General features: G+C 39.7%; 3 protein-coding genes across 3 annotated transcripts in view; 2 read left to right on the top strand and 1 right to left on the bottom strand.

The window, feature by feature from the left end:
* The window catches only part of LOC140680121 (uncharacterized), a 1112395-nt gene that overhangs the window by 858956 nt on the left and 235511 nt on the right, over window positions 1–17928 (top strand). The gene's annotated exons all lie outside the window — the stretch shown is intronic.
* The window catches only part of LOC133570551 (uncharacterized), a 270169-nt gene that overhangs the window by 63436 nt on the left and 188805 nt on the right, over window positions 1–17928 (top strand). The gene's annotated exons all lie outside the window — the stretch shown is intronic.
* LOC140680151 (uncharacterized) lies at window positions 657–17903 on the bottom strand. Its single transcript, XM_072916526.1, has 2 exons — window positions 17819–17903; window positions 657–2477 (listed from the first exon to the last, which is right to left on the bottom strand). Exons 1-2 carry the CDS (start codon window positions 17901–17903, stop codon window positions 1183–1185), a joined length of 1380 nt encoding a protein of 459 aa, XP_072772627.1. The 3' UTR covers window positions 657–1182.

Raw genomic sequence — 17928 nt, 5'->3', positions numbered from 1 at the left:
TAGATAATAACATCAATAAAATGCAATGGAAAAATGTGTGGAAAAAAACCCAAGTGAAAATAATAAGATGTCCTCTCTTCAAATATGAGAGAAAAAAAACGTAGCAACATATACAATATTCAATACATGCACACAACTTAAAAAGTAAGTACAGGACAACATATAAGACTAGAAGATGAGAAGCACTACATACAACATCAAATATACAATATTCAATACATGCACACAACTTAAAAAGTAAGTACAGGACAACATATAAGACTAGAAGATGAGAAGCACTACATACAACATCAAATATACATTCTTATTAAACATGCTGTGTTTTTAAACTACATTTGGCACAATCACTGTGTGATGGCCATAGGGGTCCATCGAGGCGTATATATATAATAAATATTGCCAGTCACAATTAACTTGTGCTCAGCTGGGAAAATAAATATATATATATACTTATTATGTCATTCATTTACTTATTATAAACTGTTACAGGCGTATTAAATAATCATGTTAATATTAAATATGTAACGTAATAAAACGTGGGGATATAAAAGGCATCCGGTGCTATCAGACCGGGCGGAAGCGGAAATTGAGGTCACAAACCACCTGGAGCACCTGTCAGACCCAGCGTTTTTTGCTACAGAGCCACTTCATGGAAGAATCCTCATTCTTTACCTTTTTTGTGGACTTTCCATTGGCCTGTGGAGAACCGGGACAACAGAGACTTTTTCCAGGAGGACTTTGAGTTGGATACGCAGACGCGGTACCGTGAGTACGTAGCTGCGGCTTCCAAACATTTGATCGCTTGCAAGTACGTGCGTGCCGCTATGTGCATGTCACGTACGCAACTTTGGGGACTTTGGGGAAATATATGTGTTATATAAACTTTGGGGAGGTGAACGGTACTCTGGGCTGTGGGATTGAGTGTTTTGTGCAGGTGTTTGAGTTGTATTGGCGGGTTATATGGACGGGAGGGGGGAGGTGTTTGTTATGCGGGATTAATTTGTGGCATATTAAATATAAGCCTGGTTGTGTTGTGGCTAATAGTTATATATGTCTTGTGTTTATTTACTGTATTAATCATTCCCAGCTGAATATCAGGTCCCACCCGTGACTCCTTAATTTGCGTAGAGGCAGAGATACCCGAAGAACTTGGGTGCGTTTGTTACAGCTGTTTAAGTGTTTTTAAATCCCTGCAGTTGTTACACACTTGTGTTTACTGGCCTGATACTTATACCTGAACCTTTTATCACACACAGTGCAACTAAACGGTTTCTCTCCATTGTGTGTTCTCATGTGTGTGGTCATGTTTTGCTTTCTGGAGAAACTCTTCTTACAAACAGAGCAAGTAAAAGGTTTCTCACCTGTGTGTGTTGTCATGTGTAATATAATTTCATTCTTAGTGTAGAATCTTTTAGCACAAGCTGAGCAAGCAAAAGGTTTCTCTTCAGTGTGTGTTTTCATGTGTGTGGTCATGTTTTGCTTGATGGAGAAACTCTTCTTACAAACAGAGCAAGTAAAAGGTTTCTCACCTGTGTGTGTTCTCATGTGTAATATCATGTATTGCTTACTGTTGAATCTTTTAGCACAAGCTGAGCAAGCAAAAGGTTTCTCTCCAGTGTGTGTTCTCATGTGTGTGGTCATGATACCCTTTCTGGAGAAACTCTTCTTACAAACCGAGCAAGTTAAAAGTTTCTCACGTAGGTGTGTTCTCAGGTGCATTATAATTTCCTTCTTAGTGATGAATGTTTTAGCACAAGATGAGCAAGCAAAAGGTTTCTCTCCAGTGTGTGTTCTCATGTGTGTGGTCATGCGTTCCTTTTTGGAGAAACTCTTCTTACAAACAGAGCAAGTAAAAGGTTTCTCACCTGTGTGTGTTCTCATGTGTGTGGTCATTGCATACTTAGTGTTGAATCTTTTAGCACAAGCTGAGCAGGCAAAAGGTTTCTCTCCAGTGTGTGTTCTCATGTGTGTGGTCATGTTAAGCTTTCTGGAGAAACTCTTCTTACAAACAGAGCAAGTAAAAGGTTTCTCTCCAGTGTGTGTTCTCATGTGTCTTGTACAATCACTCTTCAGTCTAAATGATTTCCCACATTCAGAGCAGTCAAAGTGTTTGTTGTTAGTGTGATGTCTCGTATCACCTTTAGAGTCATTTTTACTCTCCAAAGGTTTTTGGATGTGGTCACTGTGATCAGAAGAGTGTGACATCATGTGGTCCATGTCTGACAGTGGAGCAAAGATGCTGTCTGGTTCTGACTTGATATCTTCACAATGCTCTCCATCAGCTTCTGTGATGTGTTGACTTACAAGCTCCGCCCCTCTGTTCTCCTCACTTTGACTGTGATGAAGCTGTAAGGACTGAGCTTCATCTTCATCATGAAGCTGCTCCTCTTTAATGTGGGAGGGGGCCTGTAGCTCCTTCTGTCCCACACTGGTGTGCCACTCCTCTTCATGACTCCCCGCTGACACCCGCTGGACGTCTGCAGAACAAATGAGGTGTTACTGTATTGAAGTTTGCAGTATTCAAACTATTGACATGTGAGCTAGGCCAAATAGACAGTGATGGGCAAGCTACCTGGACAATGTAGTAAGCTAAGCTACAAGTTACTCTCAATTAAATGGAGCTAAGCTATCCTCAGAGAATTGGAGCACGCTACACTACAAGCTACACTGCAAAAGTAGCTTGCCACATCAAAGCTACATTTAATATATATATTAGTATCTTAGTGACTTAGTGACTGTGTCACAAACCTGGAGGTAATGTTTGACTCAGATTTTAAGTTTGAAAAACAAATCAGCAGCGTCGTACAAAAAAGCTTTTATCAACTACGCCAAATAGCGAAAGTGAAACCGTTTCTGTCAGGACATGATCTTGAGAAATTAATCCATGCCTTTATCTTGACTGGTCTAGACTACTGCAATACCCTGTATGTAGGCATTAGCCAGGACTCCCTCGCCCGCCTGCAGCTCGTGCAGAACTCTGCTGCTCGTCTGCTAACACAGACCCGCAGGTGTGAGCACATCACCCCTATATTAGCGTCCCTTCACTGGCTCCCTGTGCGTTACCCAATACATTTTAAACTCCTACTATTTGTTTTTAAATGCCTAAACAACCTCGTTCCAACATATCTCTCCGACCTCCTTCAGCCTTACTGCCCCACCCGATCCCTAAGATCAGCCGATCAGCTGCTACTCACGGTCCCTAACACAAGGCTGAAGCTTAGAGGTGACAGAGCTTTCGCCGTTGCTGCTCCCAAGCTCTGGAACGACTTACCCCTGAGTGTTAGACAGGCCTCCTGTCTTCCTGTTTTTAAATCGCTCTTAAAAACATACTTTTATTCCATGGCTTTTAACACTGAGTGATATCCATCCTGCTATGGCGTCTCACAATGCATATTTTCAAATATGTAAAAAAAAAAGAAAGAAAAAGAAAGTCCAATGCTCATTTGTTTTTGTTTTTTGTTTTCCATTGTTTTCATTTTGTCATAATGTCTGTTAAGGCTACAGCACTGAATACAGTACTATAGCACATGCATGTTGTATGCATGCATGTGTGATGCATCATGTTGGATGCATACATGTGTGATGCATCATGTTGTATACATGCATGTGTGATGCATCATGTTGTATGCATGCATGTGTGATGCATCATGTTGTATGCATGCATGTGTGATGTACCATGTTGTATGCATGCATGTGTGATGTATCATGTTGTATGCATGCATGTGTGATGCATCATGTTGTATGTATGCATGTGTGATGCATCATGTTGTATGCATGCATGTGTGATGTACCATGTTGTATGCTTGCATGTGTGATGTATCATGTTGTATGCATGCATGTTCCAAATGAACTCAAAGTCAAGTCAACTCAACTCAACTAACACTTGGGGGACATTCAAGCCACAAAATGCAAATGGAGTATTGTTGGTGTATTTTGGATGGTTATAGAGGACCTCCCATTGGCTCCATTGCAAGTGGACTTGTATTTATATTGTATTCGATGATATGTGGATGTTGTGCTTACTTGGACTGTGATGAAGCTGTGAGGACTCAGGTGCTTTGTCTTCATGCTCTTCAGTCTTCACAGAGACAACAGTCAGTGGAAACTTGCTGACATCATCCTCCTCCTGCCCTACAGGACACTCTCCCTCCTCTTCCTCTTTCATGTGTGAGGGCTGTGGATCCTCTGAAGTGAAACTGTCCCCCTGCAGATGAGGGAGACATTCTTCTTGGTGTCCAATCAGCTGATGGATGTCTACAGGACACAAACAAAACACATTTTAACTCCTACATGCTAAATATTAAATTGTACATGAAGTATAGGGCTGTGGCTATTGAAAATGTTACTAATCAAGTGTTGTACTGGAAATGTTTTTGATTAATCTGGATAAAACATAGTGTTGCTTGGTTAAAGGGGAACATTATCACAATTTCAGAAGGGTTAAAACCATTAAAATCAGTTCCCAGTGACTCTTTGATCACTCTGATTCGGCTCAGCTGCATACTTGCTGACCCTCCCAATTTTTCCGGGAGACTTCTGGATTTCAGTGCCTCTCCCGGAGCAAACATTCCCCGATTTTCACCCGGACAACAACATTGAGGGCGTGCCGTGATGGCACTGCCTTTAGCGTCCTCTACAACCTGTCGTCGCGTCCGCTTTTTCACCATACTATCTGCGTGCCGGCCCAGTCACATGTTGTATGCGGCCTCTGCTTACACACGTAAGTGACTGCAAGGCATACTTGGTCAACAGCCATACAGGTCACACTGAGGGTGGCCGTATAAAACAACTTTAACACTGTTACTAATATGCGCCACACTGTGAACCCACACCAAATAAGAATGACAAACACATTTCGGGAGAACATCCGCACTATAACACAACATAAACACAACAGAACAAATACCCAGAATCCCATGCAGCCCTAACTCTTCCGGGCTACATTATACACCCCCGCCCCCCAACCCCCCCAGTGCGTCGGTTGAGGTGGTGTTGGCCCTGTGATGAGGTGGCGACTTGTCCAGGGTGTACTCCACCTACCACCCGAATGCAGCTGAGATAGGCTCCAGCACCCCCCGCGACCCCGAAAGGGACACGCGGTAGATAAATGGATGGATGGATCATTTGTTGCCATGCTTTTTTTGTGTAAACACCATGAAAACATACATTTAGAATGAATCGTTCATGACTTGCCCATCACTATGACTCTTTGGCCCCGCCCCTAAGTGACGCATGCGTGGAGGATATGCGCTTTGCAGCAAAGTCCTCCTTTACTCCACACACGCTTCTAAGCCTCGCTACTAACTACACTTTATTCATCCTCCGTGTCAGGATAAACTCCACTCGTCTCAGTCAACTTCGGACATTATTAGGCCCGCTTAGCTTGCTACTTGTTTTAGCGCGTTAGTTAGCTTGCTACTTGTTTTAGCGCGTTAGTTAGCTTAGCGTGCTAGTTAGCTTAGCTTGCTAGTTGTTTTAGCGCACTAGTTAGCTTAGCGTGCTAATCAGCTTAGCTTGTTAGCTGCTAACCAAGAGACGCGGATTTGATCAACACATCGCTTAGTTAAGATCAAGTGTGAGTGTAAAGTGTTGTGATTGTGTGAAAATGTGTGAAAGAACGATAGCAGAGTACAAAGAGGAACTTTCTCGGACAAAGGAAGAACGTCAACTACTGGACGCTGTTTTCAAGAAACCTCAAGTTGTGTTACACAGAACAGGTTTGTTTACTTCTTACTCTCACATGTTTACTAACTTTATATTTCATTATTAACATGAACATGACGTGTTAGATTAATTGTGATTAATAGGTGTAGTCAGACACATGATTGTTATTGTGTTATTAATGTGATTATCAGACAGCAGTCATTTCCATTAGATAATGTTCAAATATAGGTGATTTGGCACACTTATAATTAAAATAACAAAAATATTGTTGTTTTTCATCAGATATGTACTAGTATTGTATATGTGGATGGGGGCCCTGCTTTGGAAATAATGTGTAGCCCTTTCAGAGATCACATTTAGTTCCACTTCAAACATTCACATGTTGCACAATGAGATGAGATGGTATAACGTGAACAATTCTGGAACTTTCTAACTCGGGGAAAAAAACGGGATCTCGTTGGAAGCGCGATGTATTGGGTATAACAAAATGGTGTCTGCCATTGTAGTTTACAATGTCACTACATCAGTAGTTGTCGAACTTTTTTCACCAAGTAACGCCTCAGAAAATACTTGGATCTCCAAGTACCACCATCATGAACAGTATTAAAATACAGTAGCATAGTAGGCCTTAATTATTCATTAAAAACAAGGAAGACACGTTATGTAACAAGTATATTTAATATTTTTGCATACAACATGATACATCACACATGCATGCATACAACATGATACATCACACATGCATGCATACAAACATGATACATCACACATGCATGCATACAAACATGACACATCACACGTGCATGCATACAACATGATACATCACACGTGCATGAATACAGCATGATACATCACAGGTGTATGCATTCAACATGATACATCACACATGCATACATACAACATGATACATCACACATGCATGCATACAACATGATACATCACATATGCATGCATACAACATGATACATCACACTTGCATGCATACAACATGATACATCACACATGCATGCATACAACATGATACATCACACATGCATACAACATGATACATCACACATGCGTGCATACAACATGATACATCACACATGCATCTATACAACATGATACATCACACATGCGTGCATACAACATGATACATCACACATGCATGTATACAACATGATACATCACACATGCATACATACAACATGATACATCACACATGCATGCATACAACATGATACATCACACATGCATGCATACAACATGATACATCACACATGCATGCATACAACATGGTACATCACACATGCATGCATACAACATGATACATAACACATGCAAGCATGCAACATAATACATCACACATGCATGCATACAACATGATACATCACACATGCATGCATACAACATGATGCATCACACATGCATGCATACAACATGATACGTCACACATGCATGCATACAACATGATACATCACACATGCATGTATACAACATGATACATCACACATGCATGCATACAACATGATACATCACACATGCATTCATACAAACATGACACATCACACGTGCATGCATTTAACATGATACATCACACATGCATGTATACAACATGATATATCACACATGCATGCATACAACATGATATATCACACATGCATGCATACAACATGATTCATCACACGTGCATGCATACAGCATGATACATCACAGGTGTATGCATACAACATGATACATCACAGGTGTATGCATTCAACATGATACATCACACATGCATACATACAACATGATACATCACACATGCATGCATACAACATGATACATCACACATGCATGCATACAACATGATACATCACACTTGCATGCATACAACATGATACATCACACATGCATGCATACAACATGGTACATCACACATGCATGCATACAACATGATACATAACACATGCAAGCATGCAACATAATACATCACACATGCATGCATACAACATGATACATCACACATGCATGCATACAACATGATGCATCACACATGCATGCATACAACATGATACGTCACACATGCATGCATACAACATGATACATCACACATGCATGTATACAACATGATACATCACACATGCATGCATACAACATGATACATCACACATGCATGCATACAAACATGACACATCACACGTGCATGCATTTAACATGATACATCACACATGCATGTATACAACATGATATATCACACATGCATGCATACAACATGATATATCACACATGCATGCATACAACATGATTCATCACACGTGCATGCATACAGCATGATACATCACAGGTGTATGCATACAACATGATACATCACAGGTGTATGCATTCAACATGATACATCACACATGCATACATACAACATGATACATCACACATGCATGCATACAACATGATACATCACACATGCATGCATACAACATGATACATCACACTTGCATGCATACAACATGATACATCACACATGCATGCATACAACATGATACATCACACATGCATGCATACAACATGATACATCACACATGCATACAACATGATACATCACACATGCGTGCATACAACATGATACATCACACATGCATCCATACAACATGATACATTATACATGCATCCATACAACATGATACATCACACATGCATCCATACAACATGATACATTATACATGCATCCATACAACATGACACATCACACATGCATGCATACAACATGATACATCACACATGCGTGCATACAACATGATACATCACACGTGCATGCATACAACATGATACATCACACATGCATACATACAACATGATACTTCACACATGCATGCATACAACATGATACATCACACATGCATGCATACAACATGATACATCACACATGCATGCATACAACATGATACATCACACATGCATGCATACAACATGGTACATCACACATGCATGCATACAACATGATACATAACACATGCAAGCATGCAACATAATACATCACACATGCATGCATACAACATGATACATCACACATGCATGCATACAACATGATGCATCACACATGCATGCATACAACATGATACGTCACACATGCATGCATACAACATGATACATCACACATGCATGTATACAACATGATACATCACACATGCATGTATACAACATGATACATCACACATGCATGTATACAACATGATACATCACAATTTCCAGTTTGTCTTTTCAACATGTTGGAAAAGGAGTAGGAAGAAGCAGAGCTTATTTAATCCTACCCCTTTCTTTTACATAACAGTGTCTAAATTTTAGTTCACTTCCTGTTCTCAATGTATTCACAATATACTCCATAAGTAATCACAATAAAAATAAATAAACAATAATGAGTGAAGTAAGTTATATTTCATATGGTGAGATGAGTAAGATGATGTAGAAAATGAATGATGGATGAAATAAATTGAGAATGTTTATCTTCTTCTTTGTACTTTGTAAACACTTTAAGTGTGAAGAGTTTCTTGAAGTGGATCATATTAGTACATTGTTTGATTGCTTTGCTTCATCCATTCCATCATTTAATTCCACATACTGATATACTGAAGGTCTTAAGTGTTGTACGTGCATACAAATGTTTTAAATTACATTTTTCTCTAAGATTATATTTCTCCTCTTTTGTTGAGAATTGTTGTACATTCTTGGCTAGCAGGTTATAGTTTGCTTTGTGTATCATTTTAACTGTTTGCAAATTCACTATGTGGTGGAATTTCAGTATTTGTGATTCTATAAATAAAGTGTTTGTATGTTGTCTATATCCAACATGATGTATTATTATAACTGATCTTTTTTGTAACACAGTTAATGAATGAAGTGTACTTTTGTAGTTATTTCCCATATTTCTACACAATAAGTCAGATATGTAACACTAGTGAGCAGTAGAGAATATGAAGTCATTTTTGGTCTACAACATGTTTTGCTGTATTCATTATTGACGTGTTTCTTGCTACTTTATGTTGTATATTTTTTACATGAGATTTCCAGTTCAATTTATCATCAATTATTATACCTAGACATTTGGTTTCATTTACCGTATTTTTCGGAGTATAAGTCGCTCCGGAGTATAAGTCGCATTGGCCGAAAATGCATAATAAAGAAGGAAAAAAACATATATAAGTCGCACTGGAGTATAAGTCGCATTTTTTGGGGAAATGTATTTGATAAAAGCCAACACCAAGAATAGACATTTGAAAGGCAATTTAAAATAAATAAAGAATAGTGAACAACAGGCTGAATAAGTGTACGTTTCATGAGGCATAAATAACCAACTGGTATGTTAACGTAACATATTATGGTAAGAGTCATTCAAATAACTATAACATATAGAACATGCTATACGTTTACCAAACAATCTGTCACTCCTAATCGCTAAATTCCATGAAATCTTATACGTCTAGTCTCTTACGTGAATGAGATAAATAATATTATTTGATATTTTACGGTAATGTGTTAATAATTTCACACATAAGTCGCTCCTGAGTATAAGTCGCACCCCCGGCCAAACTATGAAAAAAACTGCGACTTAAAGTCCGAAAAATACGGTACTCTTTGAATTTCTATTCCGTCTATTTGTGTCTGACTTTCTCTTCTGCTGTTACCAATTAGCATTATTTTAGTTTTACTGAGATTCAAAGATTGTCTGTTTTTGTCAAAGCATCTTTTTAATGTGTTCATTTCTTCTGTTATTATTTGTATTATCTTCTGTGTGTTCTCTCCTGAACAAAACACTGTTGTATCATCTGCAAATAATACCAACTTTAAATCTTTTGTAACTTTACAAATGTCATTTATATAGAGATTGAATAATTGCGGTCCTAGTATTGATCCCTGAGGTACACCACAGGATATATTTAGTGTTGTAGAAGTGTGTTGGCCTAGCTTCACGTATTGTTTCCTGTTGGTTAAATAACTTCTTATCCAGTTTAAAGGGGAACATTATCACAATTTCAGAAGGGTTAAAACCATTAAAAATCAGTTCCCAGTGGCTTATTTTATTTTTCGAAGTTTTTTTCAAAATTTTACCCATCACGCAATATCCCTAAAAAAGCTTCAAAGTGCCTGATTTTAACCATCGTTATATACACCCGTCATTTTCCTGTGACGTCACACAGTGATGCCAACACAAACAAACATGGCGGAAAGAACAGCAAGCTATAGCGACATTAGCTCGGATTCAGACTCGGATTTCAGCGGCTTAAGAGATTCAACAGATTACGCATGTATTGAAACGGATGGTTGTAGTGTGGAGGCAGGTAGCGAAAACGAAATTGAAGAAGAAACTGAAGCTATTGAACCATATCGGTTTGAACCGTATGCAAGCGAAACCGACGAAAACAACACGACAGCCAGCGACACGGGAGAAAGCGAGGACGAATTTGGCGATCGCCTTCTAACCAACGATTGGTATGTGTTTGTTTGACATTAAAGGAAACTAACAACTATGAACTAGGTTTACAGCATATGAAATACATTTGGCAACAACATGCACTTTGAGAGTGCAGACAGCCCAATTTTCATCAATTAATATATTCTGTAGACATACCCTCATGTCAGCAGGCCAGGGAAGCTAGGGTCGATATTCTTCTCTTGATCATCTTCGGGACGGTGTGAGCCAAGACATCCAGGGGGTTTAGCTCGCTCGTCTGCGGGTACAAACTGCCGCCATTGCTTGCCGTGCTACCGAGGCCCTTTGTCCCTGAATTGCTCACACACTCCGGCAGATTCAATGGGGGTCTGGCGGCAGATTTCTTTGACTTTATGGTTGTAAATGCATCTGCTTTGAGTGTCGCAGGATATCCACACATTCTTGCCATCTCTGTCGTAGCATAGCTTTCGTCGGTAAAGTGTGCGGAACAAACGTCCAATTTCTTGCCACTTTGGCATCTTTGGGCCACTGGTGCAACTTGAATCCGTCCCTGTTGGTGTTGTTACACCCTCCGACAACACACCGACGAGGCATGATGTCTCCAAGGTACGGAAAACGGTCGAAAAAACGGAAAATAACAGAGCTGATTTGACTCGGTGTTTGAGAAAATGGCGGATTGCTTCCCGATGCGACGTCACGTTGTGACGTCATCGCTCCGAGAGCGAATAATAGAACGGCGTTTAATTCGCCAAAAGTCACCCATTTAGAGTTCGGAAATCGATCAAAAAAATATATGATCTTTTTTCTGCAACATCAAGGTATATATTGACGCTTACATAGGTCTGCTGATAATGTTCCCCTTTAAGACCAACCCTCTGATGCCATATCGTTCTAGTTTTTTGATGAAAATATTGTGATTAATTGTGTCAAATGCTTTAGTTGGATCCAACAACACTGCTGCTGCACATTTTTTACTATCTATTGCATTGCTCATTTCTTCTGTCATTTCAATGAAAGCCATCAAAGTTGAAATATTAGCTGTGTATCCATATTGCTTCTCTTCTAGTATTCTGTTTGTTTGTGAAACTCTCTAATCTGTTATTGGACACTTTTTCAATGATTTTAGAAAACTGTGGAAGTAAAGAAACAGGTCTATAATTTGTAAATTGGTGTTTGTCTCCAGTCTTATAAATTGGTGCAACTTTAGCTATTTTCATTTAGTTTGGGTATTTGAAATGATAGGTTTCTAATATACATGAATGGTCCTGAGATCTCTTCTAGAACCTTTTTTATGGTTTCCATATCCATTCCATTACAATCAGTTGAAGTCTTAGATTACAGGATTATAACTATTTCCTCCTGTGTCACATTACTGAGGAACATGGAGTTGGGATTTGGCTCTATGGTATCATTATAGTCCTCAATTGAAACTGGGTCTGGAATCCTTTCTTCCAATTTTACAAAGTAATTATTGAAGCTTTCAACTACTTCCTTTATGTTGTCATTATTTGTGTTTCCGTCTAAGAAGTATTGGGGGTAATCCCCCCAAATATAAGCTTTGGCTTCAGCCTATTCCTTTTTCCGTCATTCTTTTTCTTTTCTTTTTGTGTGTAAATGTGTATGATTGTTAAATATGTATCATCTGTACTGTTAAACTGGTCACACAGAATGGTTGATGGTTGATTATATGATGGAAATAAACTTATTTCATTCAAATAAACATATGGGACGCAGGTTGTCTTACGTCAGCACCAGAAGTGGTCAAATCAGCTGCTCACCTGGCAGGTTTTTTGGGGATGAATAGGGAAGTCCTTCTTTAGCTGCCGTCTTGTTTTATCATATATTGCTGCCTTTGCACCTGTCAATGTTAATATTTTTATGCACATTAAATCAACAAAAAACCCTGACTTTGGAGCAATGTTCACGGACTCTAGTATTAGATGCAATGTTATTGGGACCATGATTTATGTCATCACTTGTTCACACCTCCTCATATAGAAGATTATTTTTCTTCTTCATGTCTCAAGAACACACACACACACACACGCACACACATTATTGTATGTGTGACCTTCTTGACAACCTCTGAAAAAGGACCAGCATTTTTAAATATATAAAGATTTATATTTACAACAATAATAATATATACATACCATGGGGACGGCGTGGCGAAGTTGGTAGAGTGGCTGTGCCAGCAATCGGAGGGTTGCTGGTTACTGGGGTTCAATCCCCACCTACTACCATCCTAGTCACGTCCGTTGTGTCCTTGAGCAAGACACTTCCCCCCTTGCTCCTGATGGCTGCTGGTTAGCGCCTTGCATGGCAGCTCCGGCCATCAGTGTGTGAATGTGTGTTTGAATGGGTGAATGTGGAAATACTGTCAAAGCGCTTTGAGTACTTTGAAAGTAGAAAAGCGCTATACAAGTATAACCCATAACCCATTTTGCAATTTTCATTTTGTCAGGGAATTAGCCGGTTAGAAATGATACGTTGCTGATATATGTCAGAGGTTCTGAAATGTCTTCTATAACCTTTTTTATGGTTACCATATCTATTCCATGACAGTCGGTTGAGGTCTTGGATTTACAATGTTTTACAATTTTGATTATTTCTTCTTTTGTCACGTTCTTAAGAAACATGGAATTGGGATTTCTGTCTATGAGCTCACTCAAGTCCTCAACTGATCCATCATCTGCATCTGGAAATCTTTGTTCCACATTTGTTCCGATATTAACAAAGTCATCATTAAAAGGTTCAACTATTTGGTTCATATTGTCATTTTTTGTATTTCCATGTAGAAAGTACTGGGGGTAATCTTTCTTAGCAGCATTTTTAATGATGCTATTTAGGATGCCCCATGTTGCTCTCATGTTGTTTCTGTTCTTCTTTAATAATTGTCTGTAGTATTCCTTCTTACATGTTCCTAGTATACCAATTAGATTGTTTTTATATTTCTTATACTTATTTTCTGCCTCTATAGATGTCTGTGTTATTAATATTCCATATAATGTCTTTTTTTTGTGACAAGCATTTTTCAGTCCTTTTGTCATCCATGGTTGGTTGTTTTTCTTTTGCTTCTTACTAACTTCTTTCCATGGACAACATAAACATTGATATTATACATGTGGGTCAATATATATATATATATATATATATATATATATATATATATATATATAAAAATATATATATTTGATGTGGCAAGCTACTTTTGCAGTGTAGCTTGTAGTGTAGCGTGCTACAATTCTCTGAGGATAGCTTAGCTCCATTTAATTGAGAGTAACTTGTAGCTTAGCTTACTACATTGTCCAGGTAGCTTGCCCATCACTGTCTATTTGGCCTAGCTCACATGTCAATAGTTTGAATACTGCAAACTTCAATACAGTAACACCTCATTTGTTCTGCAGACGTCCAGCGGGTGTCAGCGGGGAGTCATGAAGAGGAGTGGCACACCAGTGTGGGACAGAAGGAGCTACAGGCCCCCTCCCACATTAAAGAGGAGCAGCTTCATGATGAAGATGAAGCTCAGTCCTTACAGCTTCATCACAGTCAAAGTGAGGAGAACAGAGGGGCGGAGCTTGTAAGTCAACACATCACAGAAGCTGATGGAGAGCATTGTGAAGATATCAAGTCAGAACCAGACAGCATCTTTGCTCCACTGTCAGACATGGACCACATGATGTCACACTCTTCTGATCACAGTGACCACATCCAAAAACCTTTGGAGAGTAAAAATGACTCTAAAGGTGATACGAGACATCACACTAACAACAAACACTTTGACTGCTCTGAATGTGGGAAATCATTTAGACTGAAGACTAATTGTACAGTACACATGAGAACACATACTGGAGAGAAACCTTTTACTTGCTCCGTTTGTAAGAAGAGTTTCTCCACAAAGCAAAGCATGACCACACACATGAGAACACACACTGGAGAGAAACCTTTTGCTTGCTCAGCTTGTGCTAAAAGATTCAACAAAAAGAATGACATGATATTACACATGAGAACACACACAGGTGAGAAACCTTTTACTTGCTCTGTTTGTAAGAAGAGTTTCTCCAGAAAGGAATGCATGACCACACACATGAGAACACACACTGGAGAGAAACCTTTTGCTTGCTCTGTTTGTAAGAAGAGTTTCTCCAGAAAGGAATGCATGACCACACACATGAGAACACACACTGGAGAGAAACCTTTTACTTGCTCTGTTTGTAAGAAGAGTTTCTCCAGAAAAGATTGCATGACCACACACATGAGAACACACACTGGAGAGAAACCTTTTACTTGCTATGTTTGTAAGAAGAGTTTCTCCAGAAAGGAACGCATGACCAAACACATGAGAACACACACTGGAGAGAAACCTTTTACTTGCTCTGTTTGTAAGAAGAGTTTCTCCAGAAAGGGTGACATGACCACACACATGAGAACACACACTGGAGAGAAACCTTTTGTTTGCTCAGCTTGTGCTAAAAGATTCAACAAAAAGAATGACATGATACTACACATGAGAACACACACTGGAGAGAAACCTTTTACTTGCTCTGTTTGTAAGAAGAGTTTCTACAGCAAGCAAATCATGACCAAACACATGAGAACACACACTGGAGGGAAACATTTTGCTTGCTCAGCTTGTGCTAAACGATTCAACACTAAGAATGTAATGATATTGCACATGAGAACACACACAGGTGAGAAACCCTTTACTTGCTCTGTTTGTAAGAAGAGTTTCTCCAGAAAGGAACACATGACCATACACATGAGAACACACACTGGAGAGAAACCTTTTTCTTGCTCAGCTTGTGCTAAAGGATTCAACACTAAGAATGAAGTGATATTACACATGAGAACACACAGGTGAGAAACCTCTTACTTGCTCTGTTTGTAAGAAGAGTTTCTCCAGAAAGCTAAGCATGACCATACACATGAGAACACACACTGGAGAGAAACCTTTCACTTGCTCAGCTTGTGCTAAAAGATTCAACACTAAGAAGAAAATTATATTACACATGAGAACACACACTGGAGAGAAACCTTTTGCTTGCTCAGTGTTAGAATAATTATGTATATATTATCACACTAACTTTAGTATGCTTAAAGTTTGTTGCTTTAGTTATTAGTTATTGTGCTGAAGTTAGACTTTTCTATTTGTGCAAGGACAAAAACTTCTTGTCTGAGGGGTGGCCTCAGCCACAGATGTTATCTTTGTTTTAGCCCGCTAACAGCCAAGGACTTCAAGGACCTCAACGAAGATAAGACGACAACACGCAGACGAAGCAGAGACTTTAAGGACCTCAACGAAGATAAGATGACAACACGCAGACGAAGCGGAGACAAGGCGAAATCACAAGGCCCCCACCACATTCTGTCACGTATTGTGCGTCCTGGACCTACTTTGCATAGTATATGTGACCACTCCTTTTAGAAGCGGCCTCAGTGATGTTGACTGTGGAACTCTTGAATAAATAGAGGGACGCATGAGCTGAACCTTAGAGCGGAGGGCGAGACTGTGACTAAGTGTGCAGCTCCATGTGTTCTCCTCATGAGCTAAATTGAACTCTGTGTCTGCATGATTCCTTGCTTCTTGTCTGATTAATAGATGTCATCAGTGTTTGAACCTGACACTCACGTTGTGCTTAAAGATTCAACACTAACAAGGAACTTATATTACACATGATAACACACACAGGTAAGAAACATTTTGCTTGCTCCATTTGTAAGAAGAGTTTCTCCAGAAAGCAAAACATGACCACACACATGAGAACACACACTGGAGAGAAATCGTTTAGTTGCACTGCGTGTGATAAGATGTTCAGGTATAAGTATCAGGTCAGTAAACACAAGTGTGTAACAGTGACGGAAGCTGCAGGGATTTAAAAACACTTAAAGGCCTACTGAAATGAAATGTTCTTATTTAAACGGGGATAGCAGATCCATTCTATGTGTCATACTTGATCATTTCGCGATATTGCCATATTTTTGCTGAAAGGATTTAGTAGAGAACATCGACGATAAAGTTCGCAACTTTTGGTTGCTGATAAAAAAAACCTTGCCTGTAGCGGAAGTAGCGTGACGTCACAGGTTGAAGAGCTCCTCACATCTGCACATTGTTTACACCAGCAGCCAGAGCGATTGGGACCGAGAAAGCGACAATTACCCCATTCATTTGAGCCAGGATGAAAGATTTGTGGATGAGGAACGTGAGAGTGAAGGATTAGAGTGCAGTGCAGGACGCATCTTTTTTCGCTCTGACCGTAACTTAGGTACAAGGGCTCATTGGATTCCACACTCTCTCCTTTTTCTATTGTGGATCACGGATTTGTATTTTAAACCACTTCGGATACTATATCCTCTTGAAAATGAGAGTCGAGAACGCGAAATGGACATTCACTGTGATTTTTATCTCCACGACAATACATCGGCGAAGCACTTTAGCTACGGAGCTAACGTGATAGCATCGTGCTTAAATGCGGTGAGAAACAAAAGAAATAAGCCCCTGACTGGAAGGATAGACAGAATATCAACAATACTACCAAACTCTGGACCTGTAACCACACGGTTAATGCTGTGCCGCCTGTTGAAGCCTAGCAATGCTGTTGCTAACGACGCCATTGAACCTAACTTAGCTACGGGACCTCGACACAGCTATGCTAAAAACATTAGCTCTCCACCTACGCCAGCTCTCATCTGCTCATCAACACCCGTGCTCACCTGCGTTCCAGCGATCGACGGCGCGACGAAGGACTTCACCACGATGATCGGTGCGGTCGGCGGCCTGGAGACAGAGGAAGTCAACCCAGACAGGTGAGGACAGCGGCGCGGCGGTGGACGGCATTGTAGCTTTCGACGACACCCCGGCC

This window comes from Nerophis lumbriciformis, linkage group LG28 (assembly GCF_033978685.3).
Source record: "Nerophis lumbriciformis linkage group LG28, RoL_Nlum_v2.1, whole genome shotgun sequence".
Taxonomy (NCBI): Eukaryota; Metazoa; Chordata; class Actinopteri; order Syngnathiformes; family Syngnathidae; genus Nerophis; species Nerophis lumbriciformis.
Note: the sequence above shows the minus strand (reverse complement) of the source record. Positions and strands in the feature narration are given on the sequence as shown.